This window comes from Python bivittatus, unplaced genomic scaffold, assembly GCF_059951505.1.
Source record: "Python bivittatus isolate LINGU-HERP-01145 unplaced genomic scaffold, Pbiv_v1 ctg000700_np1212, whole genome shotgun sequence".
NCBI lineage: Eukaryota > Metazoa > Chordata > Lepidosauria > Squamata > Pythonidae > Python > Python bivittatus.
Genome location: NW_028277098.1, coordinates 25,193,516 through 25,211,216, shown reverse-complemented (window position 1 = coordinate 25,211,216; position 17,701 = coordinate 25,193,516). Strand labels below are relative to the sequence as shown.

General features: G+C 37.4%; 1 protein-coding gene across 3 annotated transcripts in view; it reads right to left on the bottom strand.

Annotated features, from left to right (window-relative positions):
• AGL (amylo-alpha-1,6-glucosidase and 4-alpha-glucanotransferase) overlaps positions 1-17,701 on the bottom strand; it is a 56,856-nt gene that overhangs the window by 6,679 nt on the left and 32,476 nt on the right. For all 3 annotated transcript variants that reach the window (XM_007421978.4, XM_007421977.4, XM_025175464.2), the window contains exons 24-33: positions 15,944-16,119; positions 14,261-14,363; positions 11,957-12,182; positions 10,756-10,867; positions 10,367-10,502; positions 8,624-8,736; positions 5,596-5,807; positions 2,713-2,810; positions 577-664; positions 348-481 (exon numbers count right to left, since the gene is read on the bottom strand). In XM_007421978.4, coding sequence (XP_007422040.1) covers positions 348-481; positions 577-664; positions 2,713-2,810; positions 5,596-5,807; positions 8,624-8,736; positions 10,367-10,502; positions 10,756-10,867; positions 11,957-12,182; positions 14,261-14,363; positions 15,944-16,119 — 1,398 coding nt within the window. The remainder of the gene's footprint in view (positions 1-347; positions 482-576; positions 665-2,712; positions 2,811-5,595; positions 5,808-8,623; positions 8,737-10,366; positions 10,503-10,755; positions 10,868-11,956; positions 12,183-14,260; positions 14,364-15,943; positions 16,120-17,701) is intronic.

The following is a 17,701-nucleotide window of genomic DNA, read 5'->3' as shown; positions in this document are numbered from 1 at the left end:
TAGACTGCTACTAAGAGTTCCCTCTAATATAAATTTATTTTGAGTTGAGATATGAAAAATTACAAAAGCTAACAGTGGCACAGGATGCCTTCTGATTACTTGTAACTGAAAGAACCATATCAGTTCCTTTTAGAGGTAGGTTGGAATAGTCTGTAAAAGCTTTTTATCATTACAAGTTCCCTTATTATGTATACGAGCTATATCTTGAAGATCTGCAGAACTTCTCTGTCCCTTTTTTATTTTTGCACCATACATATTCAGGCTGGGAGAGCTATTTTGCTATCAAAATATCAATATCAAAATGGATGTTCAACAGTAATAGTTCAAATTGTATAAATAAAAGCTACCTCTCAAGATGAACATAATGGCGAGAAAGAACATTCTTAATCAAAAACACAGTCTTCGCATAAATCTCCGGACCAATTAACTTGGAGAAGTATAGCTTGGCACGAAGGAAATATCCAATGGGCCAAAGCCATTCCTTAAAAAAACAAAACAAAACAGAATTATGGATACAGTATTTTAATAAGGAAATCCAAAATCAATTGATAAAGACTGCTAAAATATAACACTTACAGGTCCTTGATGGTAATTAAATCCTTTAGCCACATTATAATTGTCATTGTCTAAGGCATTATCGTAAACACCACAATAAACCATATCACTAGGAAAAAGATAAAAAAAAGGGGCAATTAATATTTCTGAAAAAGCCACATCAAGTTTTATGAAATTACTAATGACAGAGATAATTAGGATGGATTTTGCGATTCATTTTTGTAGGATTTTAGATTGATGTTTTTTATGTTAGTGAATCTTACTCTTGGTGGAGTGTATTTATTTATTCAGACACTATTCACTGCAACAGAATGTAACTGTTGTCAGCATCACTTTATTTGCAATGTACTACCCTGACATTTTTATGGCATTATTTTTTAAAATGTTCATTTCCTATTAACGGATCTTACAAATCTCAGAATGTATCCTCTTATAAGGATCAAGATAATAATCATGTTGCTTTTTAATGAGATGGGTGGTGACAAATTTTATATATATAAATAAATGAAACATCAGACAGGTGAAGAAGGAAAAAAGGTATTGGAAAAATATCTGAAGGACAGTGAAGAAGATGCACTGAAGCTAGTACATCATGAAGGCTTATTGAATACCAAAGAAACCAAACTGGCCTACAAGAAAGACCAAATGAAGAGACGAGACATGGCAAGGCAAAGTATTACATGGCCAATACACACACACACACACACACACACACACTAGCAGGCAAGCCAGATAATAACAAGACCTGGCAATGGCTAAGAACAGGAAAGTTGAAGAAAGAGACAGAGGGGCTAATTCTGGCTGCACAAGACCAAGCCTTAAGAACAAATGCATACAAAGCCAGAATTGAGAAGACAGCAACAGACAGCAAATGCTGCCTCTGCAAAGAAGCTGAACAAACAGTGGATCTAGTTAGCTGCTACAAGAAGATTGCACAGACTGACTCAAACAACGGCATGACAAAGTAGCAAAATGGTGCATTGGAATATCTGCAAGAAATACCATTTGCCTGCAAGCAAGAACTGGTGGGACCACGAAACAGACAACATAACAGAAAATGAAGAAGCTAAAGTGTTCTGGGACTTCAGAATTCAAACTGACAAGCACCTGCTACACAACACCCCAGACTTAACAACTGCTGATAAAAAGACAAAAAAGTCTGGATAGTGGACATTGCAATACCTGGAGACAGCAGAATAGAAGAGAAGTAACTGGAGAAAATCACAAAATATAAAGACCTACAAATAGAAGTAGAACGACTATGGCAAAAGAAAGCAAAGTTAGTACCAATGGTTATAGGTGCCTTAAGTGCAATTTCAAGACTTCTGGAGAACCACTTGAACACCATCGGCATTGACAAAATCACCATCAGCCAATTGCAAAAGGCAGCTTTACTTGGAACAGCTTACATCCCACGACGATACCTTTAACACCATCAAACAACAACATCTGCCTATCCCAGGACCTTGGGAAGGATTTGATAGGTGGATAAAAATGCCAAATCCAGTCTAAACATTTGGCTGACTGTGTGACCAACCATAATAATAACAACAACAATATCTGAAGTACCACTTGAAGACCATTGGTATTGACAAAATCACCATCAGTCAAATGCAAAAGGCAACTTTACTTGGAACAGCTTACATCCTGCGACAATACCTTTAACACCATCAAATAACAACATCTGCCTATCCCAGGACCTTGGGAAGGATTTGATAGGTGGATAAAAATGCCAAATCCAGTCTAAACATCTGGCTGGCTCTGTGACCAACACTAATAATAAAACATACTGCTTGACTCCCAGTAAATCCATCTGGCAATATCTCAGACTAGACAACAGGACAGAGATGAAACTAGCATAAAAAAAGAATAGCTGTCAACTAGGACCCAGTTGTTTCCTTTGTAAAATCAATCTCATCACTATCAAAGAACTTTCAGGTCTAGACCTCTGACCATTAGTAAGGCCAAATCTATCTTCAAAAACATATAATTCACACTATATAATTTCTTTAAACTATAATGATGGAACTGGAAAATAAGTACACTGGCAGACTTACTATCAAGTGTTTATAAAATTTAGCTCCTATTTACAGTGATAGACTTATTCATTTACACTAGATAATCCTTGTTATGCAACTATGTCTCCATTATACTTACTCTGGGTCTAAAGTTTTCATGCCAAGTGGACCAAGTAATTTTTGCTCTAACATTTCAAGTGCTTTCCAAGCATGCTCAGGAGAGAACAATTCAGGTGCCTTGATTTAAAAAAAAGGAGAAAAATACATCACACATAAACAACAGAAGAATACTGAAAAATTAAATATAAAAAATATATTTTGCAGTGGTCCTATTTTAGTCCCCATAAAACTGTCATGAAGTTATATCCCATGTTTAAAAGCTTAACATTTATTTCAAGAACTTATTTATTGAAGAGCATGATCCAGAAATGTTCCCTGCTTTGTTTGTAGTTCCATCTTCTCCATTGTGAAAATATCTGGAGACTTTATATCCCAACGGCTGCATTATGTACTGTTGTATCCAATCGAAATTAGTTACAACAACATGACAGCTGTACAAGAAACAGTTATGATCACAAGAATGCACACAGCTAATTACTAAATGTTAGATAGGGTGTGCTGAGGCAAAGGACATTGCATAATAAAGTGTCTTAGTGCTTAAGAATGTATAAAAATAGACAATTAGAAGGTTAAGAACTATTCAAGACATTCATTTCTCCAGAAAAACACTGAACTGAATAGGAAGGCAGGATACAAATTGAGTAAATTTTTCATGGTAAATGTAAATAAACATCAGCTGACTTGAAGAGAATGAGGGGTAAATTCATAAATATGGTTCAGTCACCCCCTCCTAATTCATATTTCATTCATTAGTACAGAAGCAGCTTGTAAAATATTCATATAGAACGCTGAATTATGTAACACAAATTTATATTACAACCAAAATGAGAAAAGGAAGAAAAAGCTATTTAAATGGTAGGGTATATTTTATATATTAATAATATTTTAATTTTCCCATTTGGACTTTAAGCTAAAGTGCTTGTTTAACAGAGTTCAAATTGTTAAAAAAAAGACTGTTGATAATAAACAATACATTAAATCAATACCATAAATTACACATCAAATTAAACTCTAAAACTTAAATTTTGGATGTGGCACAATTCCATGTATAAGATTGTATTCCAAGAAAGGTTTCCAATTAGAGTTAGATTCTATGTCAGATTTACTTTTTAAATACAAAGTTATTCTAGATATCAAGGCATACTCCCACAATTTAGTTCGCCATTATCTGAACAGGAAATCAGAGTTTTTTTTCCAATAAAAGGAATATAGATTCTATAGCTGTAAACATACACAATGCCAATTCAGTGCATTTGAAGGGATACATGGTTTAATAAGAGTATCTCAGGTTGCAATCAGATTACAACTTTCAGAATTTGTTCCATTCTACAATGAATCATTTTCCAGCATTATTGAGCTTTATAGCATTGCCACTGCATTTCAAAAAAGGATCCAACTGTTTGCTATATTTCCAATATTTTTCAGAAAAAGAATTATTCATTTTAGAAATCCAGACTAGAGTGAAATACCAATGGTAAACATCTTATACCAATTTTCTTTGAGGATAACATCTGAAGTAAATTTAATATTTTTTTCCCACTGTACTGTTACATCTCTATAAATGTATTCAAATTCTACATCCACTTATTCACACAATGTTTGATTTGTTCAGATTCTGAGACATATTTCACTAATTTATAAATTACATCTAACAAATGTTCAATATTTCATGTTATAAGACTTTCAAAATTGAACTTCTTAGCGTTCCCCCTTGTTTCCATAATTATTTTATTGCTATGTTCCTTATTTGAAGATATGGAAACCAAGTCAGTGCAGAAGAGTATTGTATAATACGCGACTCAAGAGACTTTCTCCTGATAACAATAAAATCTTGCAGTTTAAACAAGCTATTGCCTCTTCACTGAGGGAATTTCTTAGTATCTTCATATTTGTAAAACTAGACATTTAATAATAAGGCAAGAGGGGAGAAATCTGGATTATTCTTTTCCGGTAATTACCCTAAACATTCAGTAGATTATTTAATATTGGATGACCTCTTTAAAATTGTTTATTTCTGTAAGTATCAACTCACATATACCTGTGCAACCCCCCTGGGAGACCCGCCTTTTCCACGGAGCTAATGAAACCATAGGGAAATATAATCCATTCTGAAACCCATGTTAAATAGCTAGCATGATAATACAGTCTGAAATTTGGAACAGCTAAATCAGTTGTTCTCTTTAATCCTAAAAGTTCTTGAATTTAATCCTTGGTCTTTTATCGGACCATACATGATTTATTACCTGTCTAAGCCAGTCATTTAATGCCCTGTTCTCAATAAAGACTGGAATAATTTGGAAAAAGGAAATTCAGCCTTGCTATGATATTCATTTTAACAGCTGTGATTCTTCCTAACCAAGACAAATTTTATTTTTTCCATCTAAGAGTATACATCATTGTATTTTTCCAGGTTGGTAAATAATTGTTCTTAAATAAATCTGTTTTTGTCCAGAAAATTTGACCTTTTAGTAATACTAAAGTCTGTTATTTGGTATGCACATTGCTTTTCATCCTCTGCTAAATTCCATGCCAACATTTGAGTTTTCTCTCTACTGATTCAATAATCTGACACCAAATCATACTATTTATATGTTCCATCAATGTTGCTGAGTCTCTAGGTTGAGCAATTGTAAGTACAATGTCATCCAGAAATAATTTCAATTTCTGTACTTGTGTAGTTAATTTGAATCCTAAAATTCTGTTTTTTTGATGTATTTGAATTGCCAGTGGTTCTAGTGCTAAGAAAATCTCATTGCAGTTAGGAAAAGACAGATCTTGCATCTCTTAGCAAACTGCCATCTTTATATTAACCTATTTTTATATTGAAAAGTATTTAAAATTGCTAACAAAAATGTTAAAAACATGCACAAAAAGTACATCATTTTTAAAATATAATACGCACCACAACCATTGCTATAGGAAAATTTGGCCTTAGTTGATAGTCACACCAAGGACTTGATGCTCCATAACTGTCTTTGTATATGCCCCGCTTATGAACCAGAGTTGGATGGGTCTCATTGGGATCATTTGAGTTTTCAGAGACAAAGAACAGCTTTTCGAAATGTGCTTGGATTTTTCTGTTCCACTGGTCATATGTAATGGTCTCATCTTTCCCTGGAAAAAAAATATTGGTTTTGTGCAAATGATTGATACAAGTAAAAAGGATCATTAAGGCACATCCTGGTACAACATAGCTATGCTGTTGTTATAAAGGTGATGCGACCACAAATACATTATTCACACTGATCCTCAATCTAATATTCTCCAGATTCAGTGTCGCCACCCATCATTCTGAGCTGGCACATCTATTTCCATGGTGGAACTGAAGCCCAATTCATCTGGAGGGCCCATTAATTATAAAACTGTTATTTTATAAACAAATATTTTAGATGATGGTTGGATGGTTCTAGACTTGGCTTTGTCGTCTTACTGGACAGAACTTAGGCATACTGCAAAGGCAAAGCTTCCATGTGCACCAGCATGGAAGCGGCAAAGGAACAGCCAATGGGAAACAGAATTGTGGGTTGCAGGTATATTGGTGTGGATGGAATAAGATGGCTGAGGAAACCATATTTTTGAATAACAATACTTTCTCTATGTGTGATAGAGTTCTCTTCCTCTTCCTCTGCAAGCATCCTACTAAGGCAAGTTTAGGAGTGGAGACTTGCCCTGCTCTTATTGAGACTATGGCAGGTACATCTCTTCCCTCTCCCTGAGTCTCTGGCCACAGGTTTTTCAGGACTATTTGTTTTTTGGCAGCAGGAGAGTCTTTCACTGCACAAAAAAGTCAATTCTCCCATTTCTCTTGCCAACCCCACCACATCCCAGGCTGCCAGGGCTAGGAGGGATGGCAAGAGAAGTTGTGCATGTGGCTTTGTAGCTGTCTCCCCACCAGAGTGAAGTGCTTGATAGGTGCCCCTGAATGGGCACACTTTTTGGCGGTCTTACATTAGACTGTTGGACATGTGTCCAGGAGAAGGAATTTTACTGCAGGAGAGGTGCTATAAAGAGCTACATGTATCTTGTTTCCCTTCCCCCGCAGGAAGGAAAACAGTTCTTCAGCCATGACACTTCTGCAGTATTCCCTGCTTTCCTTCCCATGGGGGGAGCAGCTCTATAACCAGGCTGTCCACCGTGGTTAAGCACTGCCCTTCCACCCCACCCCCACGGATCAGGTGCTCTCTTGCCTTCTTCATTTGGAGGGTGCTTTTCACAGAAGTGTAGTGGTCTTACAGAAGACCACTGGGTACACATCAATCCTGCTCCCTCATATGGAGGGGTTGCACCTAATTAATGCAGGGGTGGGGGGTGGGGCAGGGTTGCTTCACTGCAGGAGATGCCAGGTGAATAGTCACTTTTCTGTGCTTCCCTTCCCTAAATCAGAATTTCATTTTTGCTTATCTGGATTTATCTTCTTTTTTTATTTTTGATTAGCTATTATTGCTGCACTTGGGGGAGCTGAATGTCAACAAAAGCATTCTGTTCTGACTGTATCAATAGAGGTTGCCTAACAATCTATGCCTGAATTTGTCTTCTTTGCCTAATTTCTTCTCAGGAATTAACAGGCTACTTGGGAATAAGGGAAAGAGCATTTTTCTATTGTGTATGGAGACAGTAAGGAATAGCTATATAAGATTATTTCTTATCTTCTCCATAAATCATCACAAATGAAAGCTTAGGGAAGCAGGGAGGAGGAGAAATCCTCAGAATTTCTGCTGCAGCAAACAGCTTGTGTGTGCTTCAGGAACAAGCAGAATCCAAATTAAAATAAGAGCATGCAAAGAGGTATATTCAGCTGAACTGCAACAGATCTCCAGGAAACTCACCCACATGGTAATATGGAAACAATGAAGTTCCCTATTCTAGAAATGAAAACAGGGCGGAAAAGAATGAAAAAATGATTCTAGAACTGCTTTGCTTAACCCAATGCCACCCCAAATGTACTGGGACTGTAACTCCCTCCATTGTGCTGTAATCCTAGTACAAATGGTGGGTACCAGAATGAAGAAAAACAATTCTAGAACCATGAATAAATGTGAACACTGCAATCCGAATGCAACATTTTAAAGGAAAATTCAAACCCAAGTGAGCTTATTTAATTACATCATATACAGTGGTACCTCGGGTCACGAACTTAATTTGTTCCACGACTCTGGTCGCGACCCGAATCAAATTTTCCCATAAGGTTCAATGTAAATACGGTTAATCCGTTCTGACTCCTACGAATTTGGTCGCCAACCGATTTTGGTTGCGACCTGAATCAAATTTTCCCATAAGGTTCAATGTAAATACGGTTAATCCATTCTGAACCATATGTATTTTTTTTTTAAACCACAAAAATATGACACAAAGTACAGTACAGTACACTATGAAGAGAGAGAACGCTAACCTTTCTTGAGGCGTGGAGGACAGGAAGGCGGGTGGGGAGGCAGTTATTGTTTGGAGGGAGAGTCCCCCTCCCTTCAGGAAGCCACGACCATGTGTCACAGCAGGGAAAATGGCCGCGGATCCTGTTCGTCACCTGATGCGGAGTTCGCAAACGGAAGCAAAATTTTGCGAACGGTGCTGTTCGTGACCTGAATTGGTCGTGAACAGAAGTGTTCGTGACCCGAGGTACCACTGTATATTTTTCCTTTGTTCTACAATGGAACCAGCTAATTAATTACAGTATATAGACTGTTCGCATTTAATCTTCAAAACAATCCCGCTTAACTTTATTTGAGATATTCATTGCTCTTCCATCCTAAGTCAGCCAATGCATTTCTTGATTTAGGAAGAATGGAATCCAGCTGTCTCCTGTTGGAAGTCCTATCCTTTCTGATGCTTTTTGAGTGTGTTACTCAAAAAAATCTAGCATGAAACATTTTGGGCATTTCATTACTATTGTTTTTTTTCTACTTCCATTATACACTGGAAATATATTTGCTTACCATGTCTTTTCACAGTAACTCCAGGATATGGAAATATCTTCTTCTTGGACAATTCCAGTAACCAGCGAACTGCTGATTTGCACAGACCAACAATTTCCACAGCAGAACCATCTCTAAAAGGGACAGTTACAGAAGAAAAGTAAGCTGCACTTACACTACCAAATAAAGTTTTGGTTACTATATTTAGGATTTTCATAGACTTCTTAGGATGTACTTTATTAATTCAGAGGACAGCTGTGGATTCATGTAAATTTAAAGTCACAAGTTTTTCAGACTTGTACCAGCTTGTCCATATTAGGTTAAACCAAGAGTGTTAACTTCTGCCAGCTCAAGGGTTTTAAGTCCTCTTGCACAACATGTTGAGAGCTGCACTCCAAAATTAGACAGGGACAGAACTGGAAGGACCATTTACTTATTTATCTACATGCACATACATATAACATTGATTAATTTTTATTTTCATATACCCATATGATAGTTTGGTTCTCTCACTATATATACATAGACTCTCCTATCTCTCTGTGGCAAAACAAACAAACAGAAAGTAGCTGCTGGCAAGTAAACAATGCTACACAGTCTCTGGACTGTCAATGGTGATCTTATTTTAGTCTCTGATTTTAGCAAGAAGAGGAGGAAGTGAGCCTGCACTCTGATATTGTGGTTTTCTCTTTGAACAACTAGAAGAGTTTGGAACAACTCTGCTTCCTGTTTCAAAAAAAAAAAAGAGGAAAAAGGTACAGCTCATTTCATTAGCAGAAGGAGCTATCTATGCTACAGCCACCTCTACTAATGGGGGAAAAAATCACTGCTTTTTTTTTCTTTTGGAATGGAGGAGGAGATGGGGACAATGCAGGAAGATTGAAGGAGAAAAATTAGACTAGGAGACTAGAGAAAGCAGACAAACTGGGAAGGATCAGGCAGAGGTGGGGAAGGAACTGAAAAAAGCAAGAGAGAGGAACAGAAAATAGCAGGGCTAGAAAGGCAGGAACTGAAGAAGCAGAAATAGGCTGCACCCAATTTCTGACTAGCTTCCATTTGGCACAAAGGCTGCATTTTTTGCACTCCTGTCCTCACTCAGCATCATGTAGAAATCAGGCCTTAGCAAGTCTAGTAATCTTTCATTTGAATCAGATCTGGGATTGCATATTGAATTCATGTGTAAATCTAGTGTTTGTAAGTCAAAATCCCCAAATGGGTAAATCATAGATGCCCATTTCATATGAGGTGAACCTTGCCATTTAGCTTAGCGAAACACAGGCAAAGTTTAAGGGTGATGGTGGTGCTAGATGTTTAATACAAAGAGCATGGTTTAAAGTAATTTTTCATAAAATACTTCTGGTTGGAATCCAGAGGATTCCAAACAGAATTCCTGCCTAGAATTGACTGCATGTTTATAAGCCTTTGCATACATTTTATATACACATCTATCTAAACTGAACGTTAATATGAGGGAAAACTAGCAATGTACAGGGTTTTCATTTTTTTAATTTAGCCAGTTTGATTTCACACTGAACTAGCATTTTATAATAAGGTTTTGAAAATAGTTTTTTTTTAAATTAAAAAAATTAGGTCACAGCAATATTTTTCCACTGATTTCTAATCAGTCAAGCAATAGACCCATTCAGGCCTTTAATATGCTAAGGCTATATAAATATGATAGATAGATAGATAGATAGATAGATAGATAGATAGATAGATAGATAGATAGATAGATGGATGACGCGATAAGCATTTATACAGTACCTTGGAGTTGCTGGAATTCCTTTGTTGCGAGCTCTGTCACTCTCTCCCATCTTATCCATCCAGGTACCACAATTAAAACGGTTCCCTCCGAAGACAAAGCCGGTTTCCATGTCCACTCCTGCAGTCACGTTAAAGCCTACCAAGCACAAATGTCAGCTTGTTTTCCAAAAAAGCCACATGAAAAAGATGGTATCTAGAGCGAACTAGGGTTTTTAGTCAGCCCAATTTACATTGGCCGACAATGCAGCCATACGGATGCTGTATTTTAAGTCATGGAAAAGTATATCTTTAAGGGGATTTAAAGAAAGTCTCACTTAGTTTCAATATCTTTTAGGAAGTCAGGAAATAAACATAAACCTCCATTAAAAAATAGCCAGAGAATGGCATACCTTCTTCTCTCATATTTCGATCTATTTGTGGGCCAGCGTTCCTCTCTTGGAACTGTATGCCTTGTGCATGCCTTTGCATTGCCTCCTGTATCACTTCATACAGTGGTTGATCCTGGGTTTTGGTAGTTTAAACATAGGGGAGGAAAGAAAAGAAAGGAAAAAAACCTCAATTAAAAACACACACATAACAAGAAACATAAAGCTTGCAATGGAATCCTTTACCTATACCTACTGAGAAACCAGTCCAATGGGACTCACTCTCACGAGAGTGTGTGTTAGATTTATGTCCTGGGTTTCCTCCAGATGATTAAGATGATTACATGAAATTCTTTTTATCCCTGGGAAACTAATTTATGAGATAGGTTGGGCTAATAAAGAATGACAGACCCAAAGTCTCCTAGTAAGTGGGTGGATTTGCCTGAAAGTGGACTTGAATCTAAATTGTTGTTGTTTAGTCGTTAAGTCGTGTCCGACTCTTCGTGACCCCATGAACCATATTGCGCCAGGCCTTCCTGTCCTTCACTGCCTCCCTGAGTTTGCTTAGTTTCATGCTCATTGCTTCAGTGATGCTATTTAACCATCTCATCCTCTGCCGTCCTCTTCTCCTTTTGCCTTCAATTGAATCTAAATACCCTCATCCTAATCCAACACTTTAACCTCTGCATTATGTGATACCAAATGTCAGCTTAAGGTGCTGAAGACAGATCTATTCAGCATTCCTCTTTCTGAAGCAGGTCAAACCTAAGCACTAAATGTAACACATACAATTTTTTTAAAAAATTACATCTCCTTTTAACATTTGTCCTTTAACAAGTATGATTACAACAATACTAGACACTGAAAGTAATACTGTAAATTTGGGGTTCTTTGGGCAAGTGTTTACATTTTACTTAAATTGCAGAACAAGAGTTTCATGGAGAATTTCCCTTCCAACCATTGCTCAGGACAAGATCTTTTTAGCTTATCAGAGGCCACTAAATTAAATAATCCAAGGCTGCTCTTTGTATTCATAATGGCATCAGGCAGTATTGGGCATCACACAAAGCCACAGCAAAGGGATGTCAACAGATCCATCTACCTCAACAATAATCTGCCATGAGCTAAAGTCAGTTACCAAACTGGAAGATTCCTCTCCCAAACTAACATATTTATGAAACATTCAAACAACTGAGCTGAGCTAAAGGAGAGAAGTTATAATTACCATTTTGCCTGCTGGCTGAGGTAGAGAATCATCAGTAGGATACATTCTAGATACCGGACAGTTGAGAATGTCTGTGCCATTTGGAACGGTTTTACAATAATCTTGTATACACTGAAGCCACCACCATACAGCATCACGACAATTGAACCTGGCATGAGTACCTTGGCCAAGCAAGTTGGGAATTAGACCATGCCTTAGGGTGCCAGCAAATACTAATATTATGTTCCTGAAACCAGAGAGACAGAGAAGGGAGTGAATATGAAATGGCATGCTTTCAAGTTCTCCATTATAGTTAACTAAAAATATGTGAACAGTGTTTGGAATATGTAAGATTCTGTCCCAGGATGTAAAGGACAGAAAATAATTTTCTTCTACTGATTAACTTTCAGTACAATAGTTCTGAGACTTTATTGCTCTTAGGGCAAGGGTTCTATTAACTAAACTGCTATTCTGATATAATGTATTACAAAATAGACAAAGATCAGCTATTAAAGGCTTATATCCGGGGTGGACAACTTATGAGCTGCATGGTGCTTGTGTCGTGCAGAGTGATAATCACAAACACTCCTGTTTGTGCAGGGCGCAGCAAAAACTCCAAGAAAATATTAGCCATGAAAGCAAACACATCAACAGCTATTCACAATGCAATGTCCATTTCTTGTTTCCCAAAGAAATCCAGTCAAAAAATATATACTAACTGGTGTTTATTGATAAAAATGCAAAAACTCCATAAAATGCAAATATCATACAAAATATAAAGAAAAACACATCTTCTCATTATATTGTAGCATCCAAGACTTATTAGCAACACAAGCTTAACAAAATCTCTAGCTACAAACTCTTAGAGAAGAGGTACACTACTTGGTAATTTGTTACAACTACGTAGCCCATAAAACCTACATAGTGGCTAACACTAAAACAACTAACAACTACTCAGAGAAGCTGAACATTTTCCTCTCCTTGTATTATAGCTCTATGCCACCCCCACTGGGCACTAGCATACACACACCAATAGGTGGCAATAAATAGCACAATACACAACACACAATAACAGATGTTTTTCACATGATCTCTATAGCCAAAATATTATTTGTTATTGTTGTAAAGATAACAGGATGAATCCTTTCCCATGAGAAAGAAAATTCTGACAGCTTGCGGCCAGCTGAGCAATTTAAAAAAAAATTAAAGAAAGTCTTGCAAAAGTAGTACCTTTAGCACCCCTTACAATCACCTAAACCTTTCAAAATAGGTCTATTTTCTCCATTTTGTGGGAGCTTTGAGGAGAAAAAGGGGCGCTAAAGCCTTGGCAAGGCCTAAGTCACCCATTAATCTCCCCTAGCTGAAACAGTGGGTCTGACATTTTCATTCTTGTCTACTCCAGTTATATCAGAATAATACCACCCAACCTCCCTATGGCTCCCACAGAGGACAGAATGAGGGAGTGTGGCTCCTAGGTCAAAAAAGTTGCCCACCCCAACTTATATAGACTAATATTCAGTCTTGCATGGATTAAATCATCCTGTTTGATAAAAGCTTTCAAGAGGATTTCCTGAAAGGCACCTGGCCAGGATTAGGGAGGGTTACAAAAGCCACAAACAAATAATTCCATCCTCTCTATTTGGAAAATATTAACAAAAATGTAAGCACATAAACATTACTTTAAGTAACTAGAACCTTAATTATTCCAACACAATATAAAATGTCTATTCTTATTTCTGGTTGGTATAAATACATATACAGGGGTCACGAACGCTTCTGTTCACGACCAATTTGGGTCATGAACAGCTCCGTTCGCAAAATTTTGCCTCCGTTTGCGAATGCCGGATCAGGTGACGAACAGGATCCGCGGCCATTTTCCCTCCCGTGACACGTGGTCACGGCTTCCTGTAGGGAGGGGTCTCTCCCTCCAAGCAATAACCGCCTCCCCACCAGCCTTCCTGTCCTCCACGCCAGAAGTCGCGTCGAGCAAGGTTAGCGTTCTCTCTCTTCGTACTGTACTTTGTGTCATATTTTTGTGGTTTAAAAAAACCCAACAACATATGGTTCAGAACGGATTAACCGTAATTACATTGAACCTTATGGGGAAATTTGATTCGGGACGCGACCAAAATTGGTTGGCGACCAAATTCGGAGGGGTCAGAACGGATTAACCTATTTACATTGAACCTTATGGGGAAATTTGATTCGGGTCGCGACCAATTCGGGTCGCGACCAGAGTCACGGAACGAATTAAGTTCGTGAACCGAGGTACCACTGTACTTAGTTATGTCAGCCAGGTATTATTGACATCTGTAACTATTTTACCTTGCTTCCAAGTAGCGTCCAGTAACTAACAACAGCCCTCTCAATGCAATAAAGGTATCTCTTCCCCAGCATCGGAAAATGCCAGATGAGAAATGAGGTAAACCTGAGGAGTGAGAGATAAAGCAGATGTAAAGCTTTAGAATTTAATAGCTCTCTACCTTTCAAAAAGAGCTTACTTCATATTTATGGTTGAGCCATACTCTGTTCCATTCTGTCCAAGTAACTCAATTTGGATGACGTTCATCTGCACAAACTCATCCTAATTTATCAACAAAACAAAGACTGGAACCCTCCCTACACTCATTAGTTAGCAAGACTTAGATAACAGATAAGATAAACCTTTTGTTTCTCTGCTTGATAACACTCACTTGGAACCAAGATGAGTTCAAAAAGGATATGAACTTTTGGGGGAAAGGTCCTATAATATACAGAGGAAACACTGGGTCTTTATATGTTAATATATGAACACATTATTCTCTTAATAAGAAAATATGAACATTTTTTTTACATTTTTTGTACTTGTATCTGACTGCAATATTACAAATCAGCTCTGTAACACTGCTCTGTCATGCTCTATCTGAGTAACAATTTCTCGTGGTTCTTGTTTGCCACTAGAGCACTAAATCTGACATTTGAGATCACTGATTCCAATATCTACAAATTTACTTATATTTTCTTTTAGCACAGTTCATATGTACTGTAACCCTTTGTATTTGTAGACTAGTCCAACCCAACAAAAAATGCAGAATATATAATTAGTAGAAGGTGTCTAATAATGCATGAGTACATAACTACTTCATTTCAAACTACCACTTGTAAACTATACACTTTTAGGTGCCTCAGAACAATTATTGGAATTTTAATATTAAAATTATCTGGTGAAGCATTGAAGGTTATGTGCATGTTTGATCTTCTGTGAAAATTGGAGAATAATTTTTTTTAGAATACCTTGAAGAAATCAAGGCACTGATTACGCGTAAGAGAAAGCTTACCTCTTATTATTTATACTTTTGGTAGAAATATGTTTCAGCTTCATAGCATTTTAGCATCACTATAAATTTAACTACCAAATACAAAGGCAAAGAATGTCAGTAGGAACTGGTTTACATAAACTAATTTATCCAACCTTGTGGTCATGAAAGATGTTGTGCAAAGGGACAAAATGTTATCAAATGAGATTGACTAGGAACCAGACATTAGGATAATGGAATTCGAGAAAACAGGAATTGTTCTGAGAAACAGCTAATAAAAGAAGGTTCTGAACCAACAAAGTGTGACTGTGGAATCAGTTTTTGTTAACAGAAGCTGTCCCACCATAGGTAATTCTATAATTACTGTTGACAACAATGATGATTATGGCCTGGATAAATCACAATACTTATTTTAGAATTTCTTCAGAGATCTAAGACCCCCCCCCCCAATGTTAGCCCTTAACTTTGAGTAGGAGACAGAAAAATGTTGAGCATAGTTTCAGGAATTAACTCAAGGGGTATAACCATTACTACCCACTCAGGTTTAACTAGATTTATACTACTTTGATCCTCCTGCCTTCCTCACCCCAAGTCTCCAAGGTTCATGAATCCTTTACACCATAAACTGCTTCCCATCTACTTAGCAGAGATTCAAAATATGCACAATATTTTTTAAAGGCAGTCTCTTTTATGAACCAGAGACCATGCTTACCAGCTGCTAAAGAAACACAGCACTGTTCTTTTTCTCTTGTAATTTCATTCAGCCTGTAAGGGACATCCTTTAAGGCAGGAGACAGAGATGGCAAAGATGGATATTTTCCTATTCCACACATCTGGACTGAGCCCAAGGAAAGATGTTTAACAAATGTTGATCCATTCTGAACAAAGCTGTAATTAAAGTGACACTATTTCAAGTCCATAAATTTTCAGATGCCAAGGTAGCACAAAAGCACTCAAGATACAACAATAAAAGTACAAATGATAAAATATAATAGAAAAATCAATATAATTGAAAACAAAATCAGTATCACTAGAATTACACTGAAACTTCAATTTTCTGGACTGTGATGCAATGGACCATATTTCCATTGTGATTTACACTGCTTGTATAATCATGTCAAATTCTATCATCTGCATTAATCTATATAATTTGCATAATGTTGTAATGTATGCATGACTGCATGATGACGTTATCAGAAAAATGACACAAAGACCTCTTCTATGTCATGGAAATGTATAAAGATATTTCCAATTAGTCCATTAAAACAACTTTGTACTGTAATTAACAACTAGAACCCTGGCAAAAACAGTGTATTTTTGCCAATTTCCTAAATGCTGGAAGAGTGGGAGCCAAACACACTTCCTTAGGGAGAGCATCCAATAATCACACCTCCTGTGTACAAGATAGCTAAACCTCTGGCAATGGGTGGGGGGAACTTCAAAAGATCCTATCCTTTTATTTAACTGGGCAGATTCATACTGGGTGAGACAGTCCCTCAGATAATCAGGCTAATTTAGGGCTTTAAAAACCAACACGAACATTTTAAATTGTGCCTGACAACCAGTAAAATTCTTTCAGTACAAACAGCATGTTATATTTGTACTTTCCACTGATTAACAGTCTGGTCACTGCATTTTGCACAAACAGTGATTTCCAGCCACTTCTTAAGGGCATCCCCACATTGAGTATTGTGCGGTAGTCAAGACAGATTGTAAACAAAGCATGGACCAGCTGACCAGACCAAGGCTGACCAGCTCAGGATCACAGCTGATGCACTAGCCGTAGTTGTGCAAACATGCTCTTCCCACAGCCATTAACTACTAGTGACAGCGGAAGATGGGGAGGCCTGAACCAGGAGTTCCCAATCTTGAGAGGACTAATATGTAAAAATATCTCAGCCTCCTAAGACCATCAAGAGACTTACTAAGTATCCATTAAGTTGGAAGAGCAGAGGAAAAAGCCTAGGTTTAAACCTTAAAAAACGTCAGTGGGCAACCACAATTTATGTTTGTGGCTTTATTCTTATCTGCAATGAAGCTTTTAACTTATCCAAGTCACATCTGGGAGTCTTCTGCCAAGTCTAGCTAAGAGTAGAATTAAGAATTAAGTGCCTGGATACCTGACCGATTGCTGAGCCTAGGTGAAGCCTGACAGCTAGGGCTCAAGAACCCCAACCCCAATTTGTGAACCTACTCTTTCTAGAAGAATGCAATTTTATCCAAAACAGTTCCTGAATCCAATAGCAATCCAGGGTTGTCTGGATTTAATTTCAGTTTGTTCCCCCTCATCCAATCCATTATCAAGATTAAGACAACATTTAAGGGTGCTGACTGCTTTCATCTAGATGTTGAACAGCACTGGTGACAAGATAAACCTTGAGGGGAACCACAAGTCAACAAACAGTAGTCCCCAAGAAGCACCTTCATCAGATGTTCCAACAGGAAAGACAGGGACCACCGCAAATAGTGT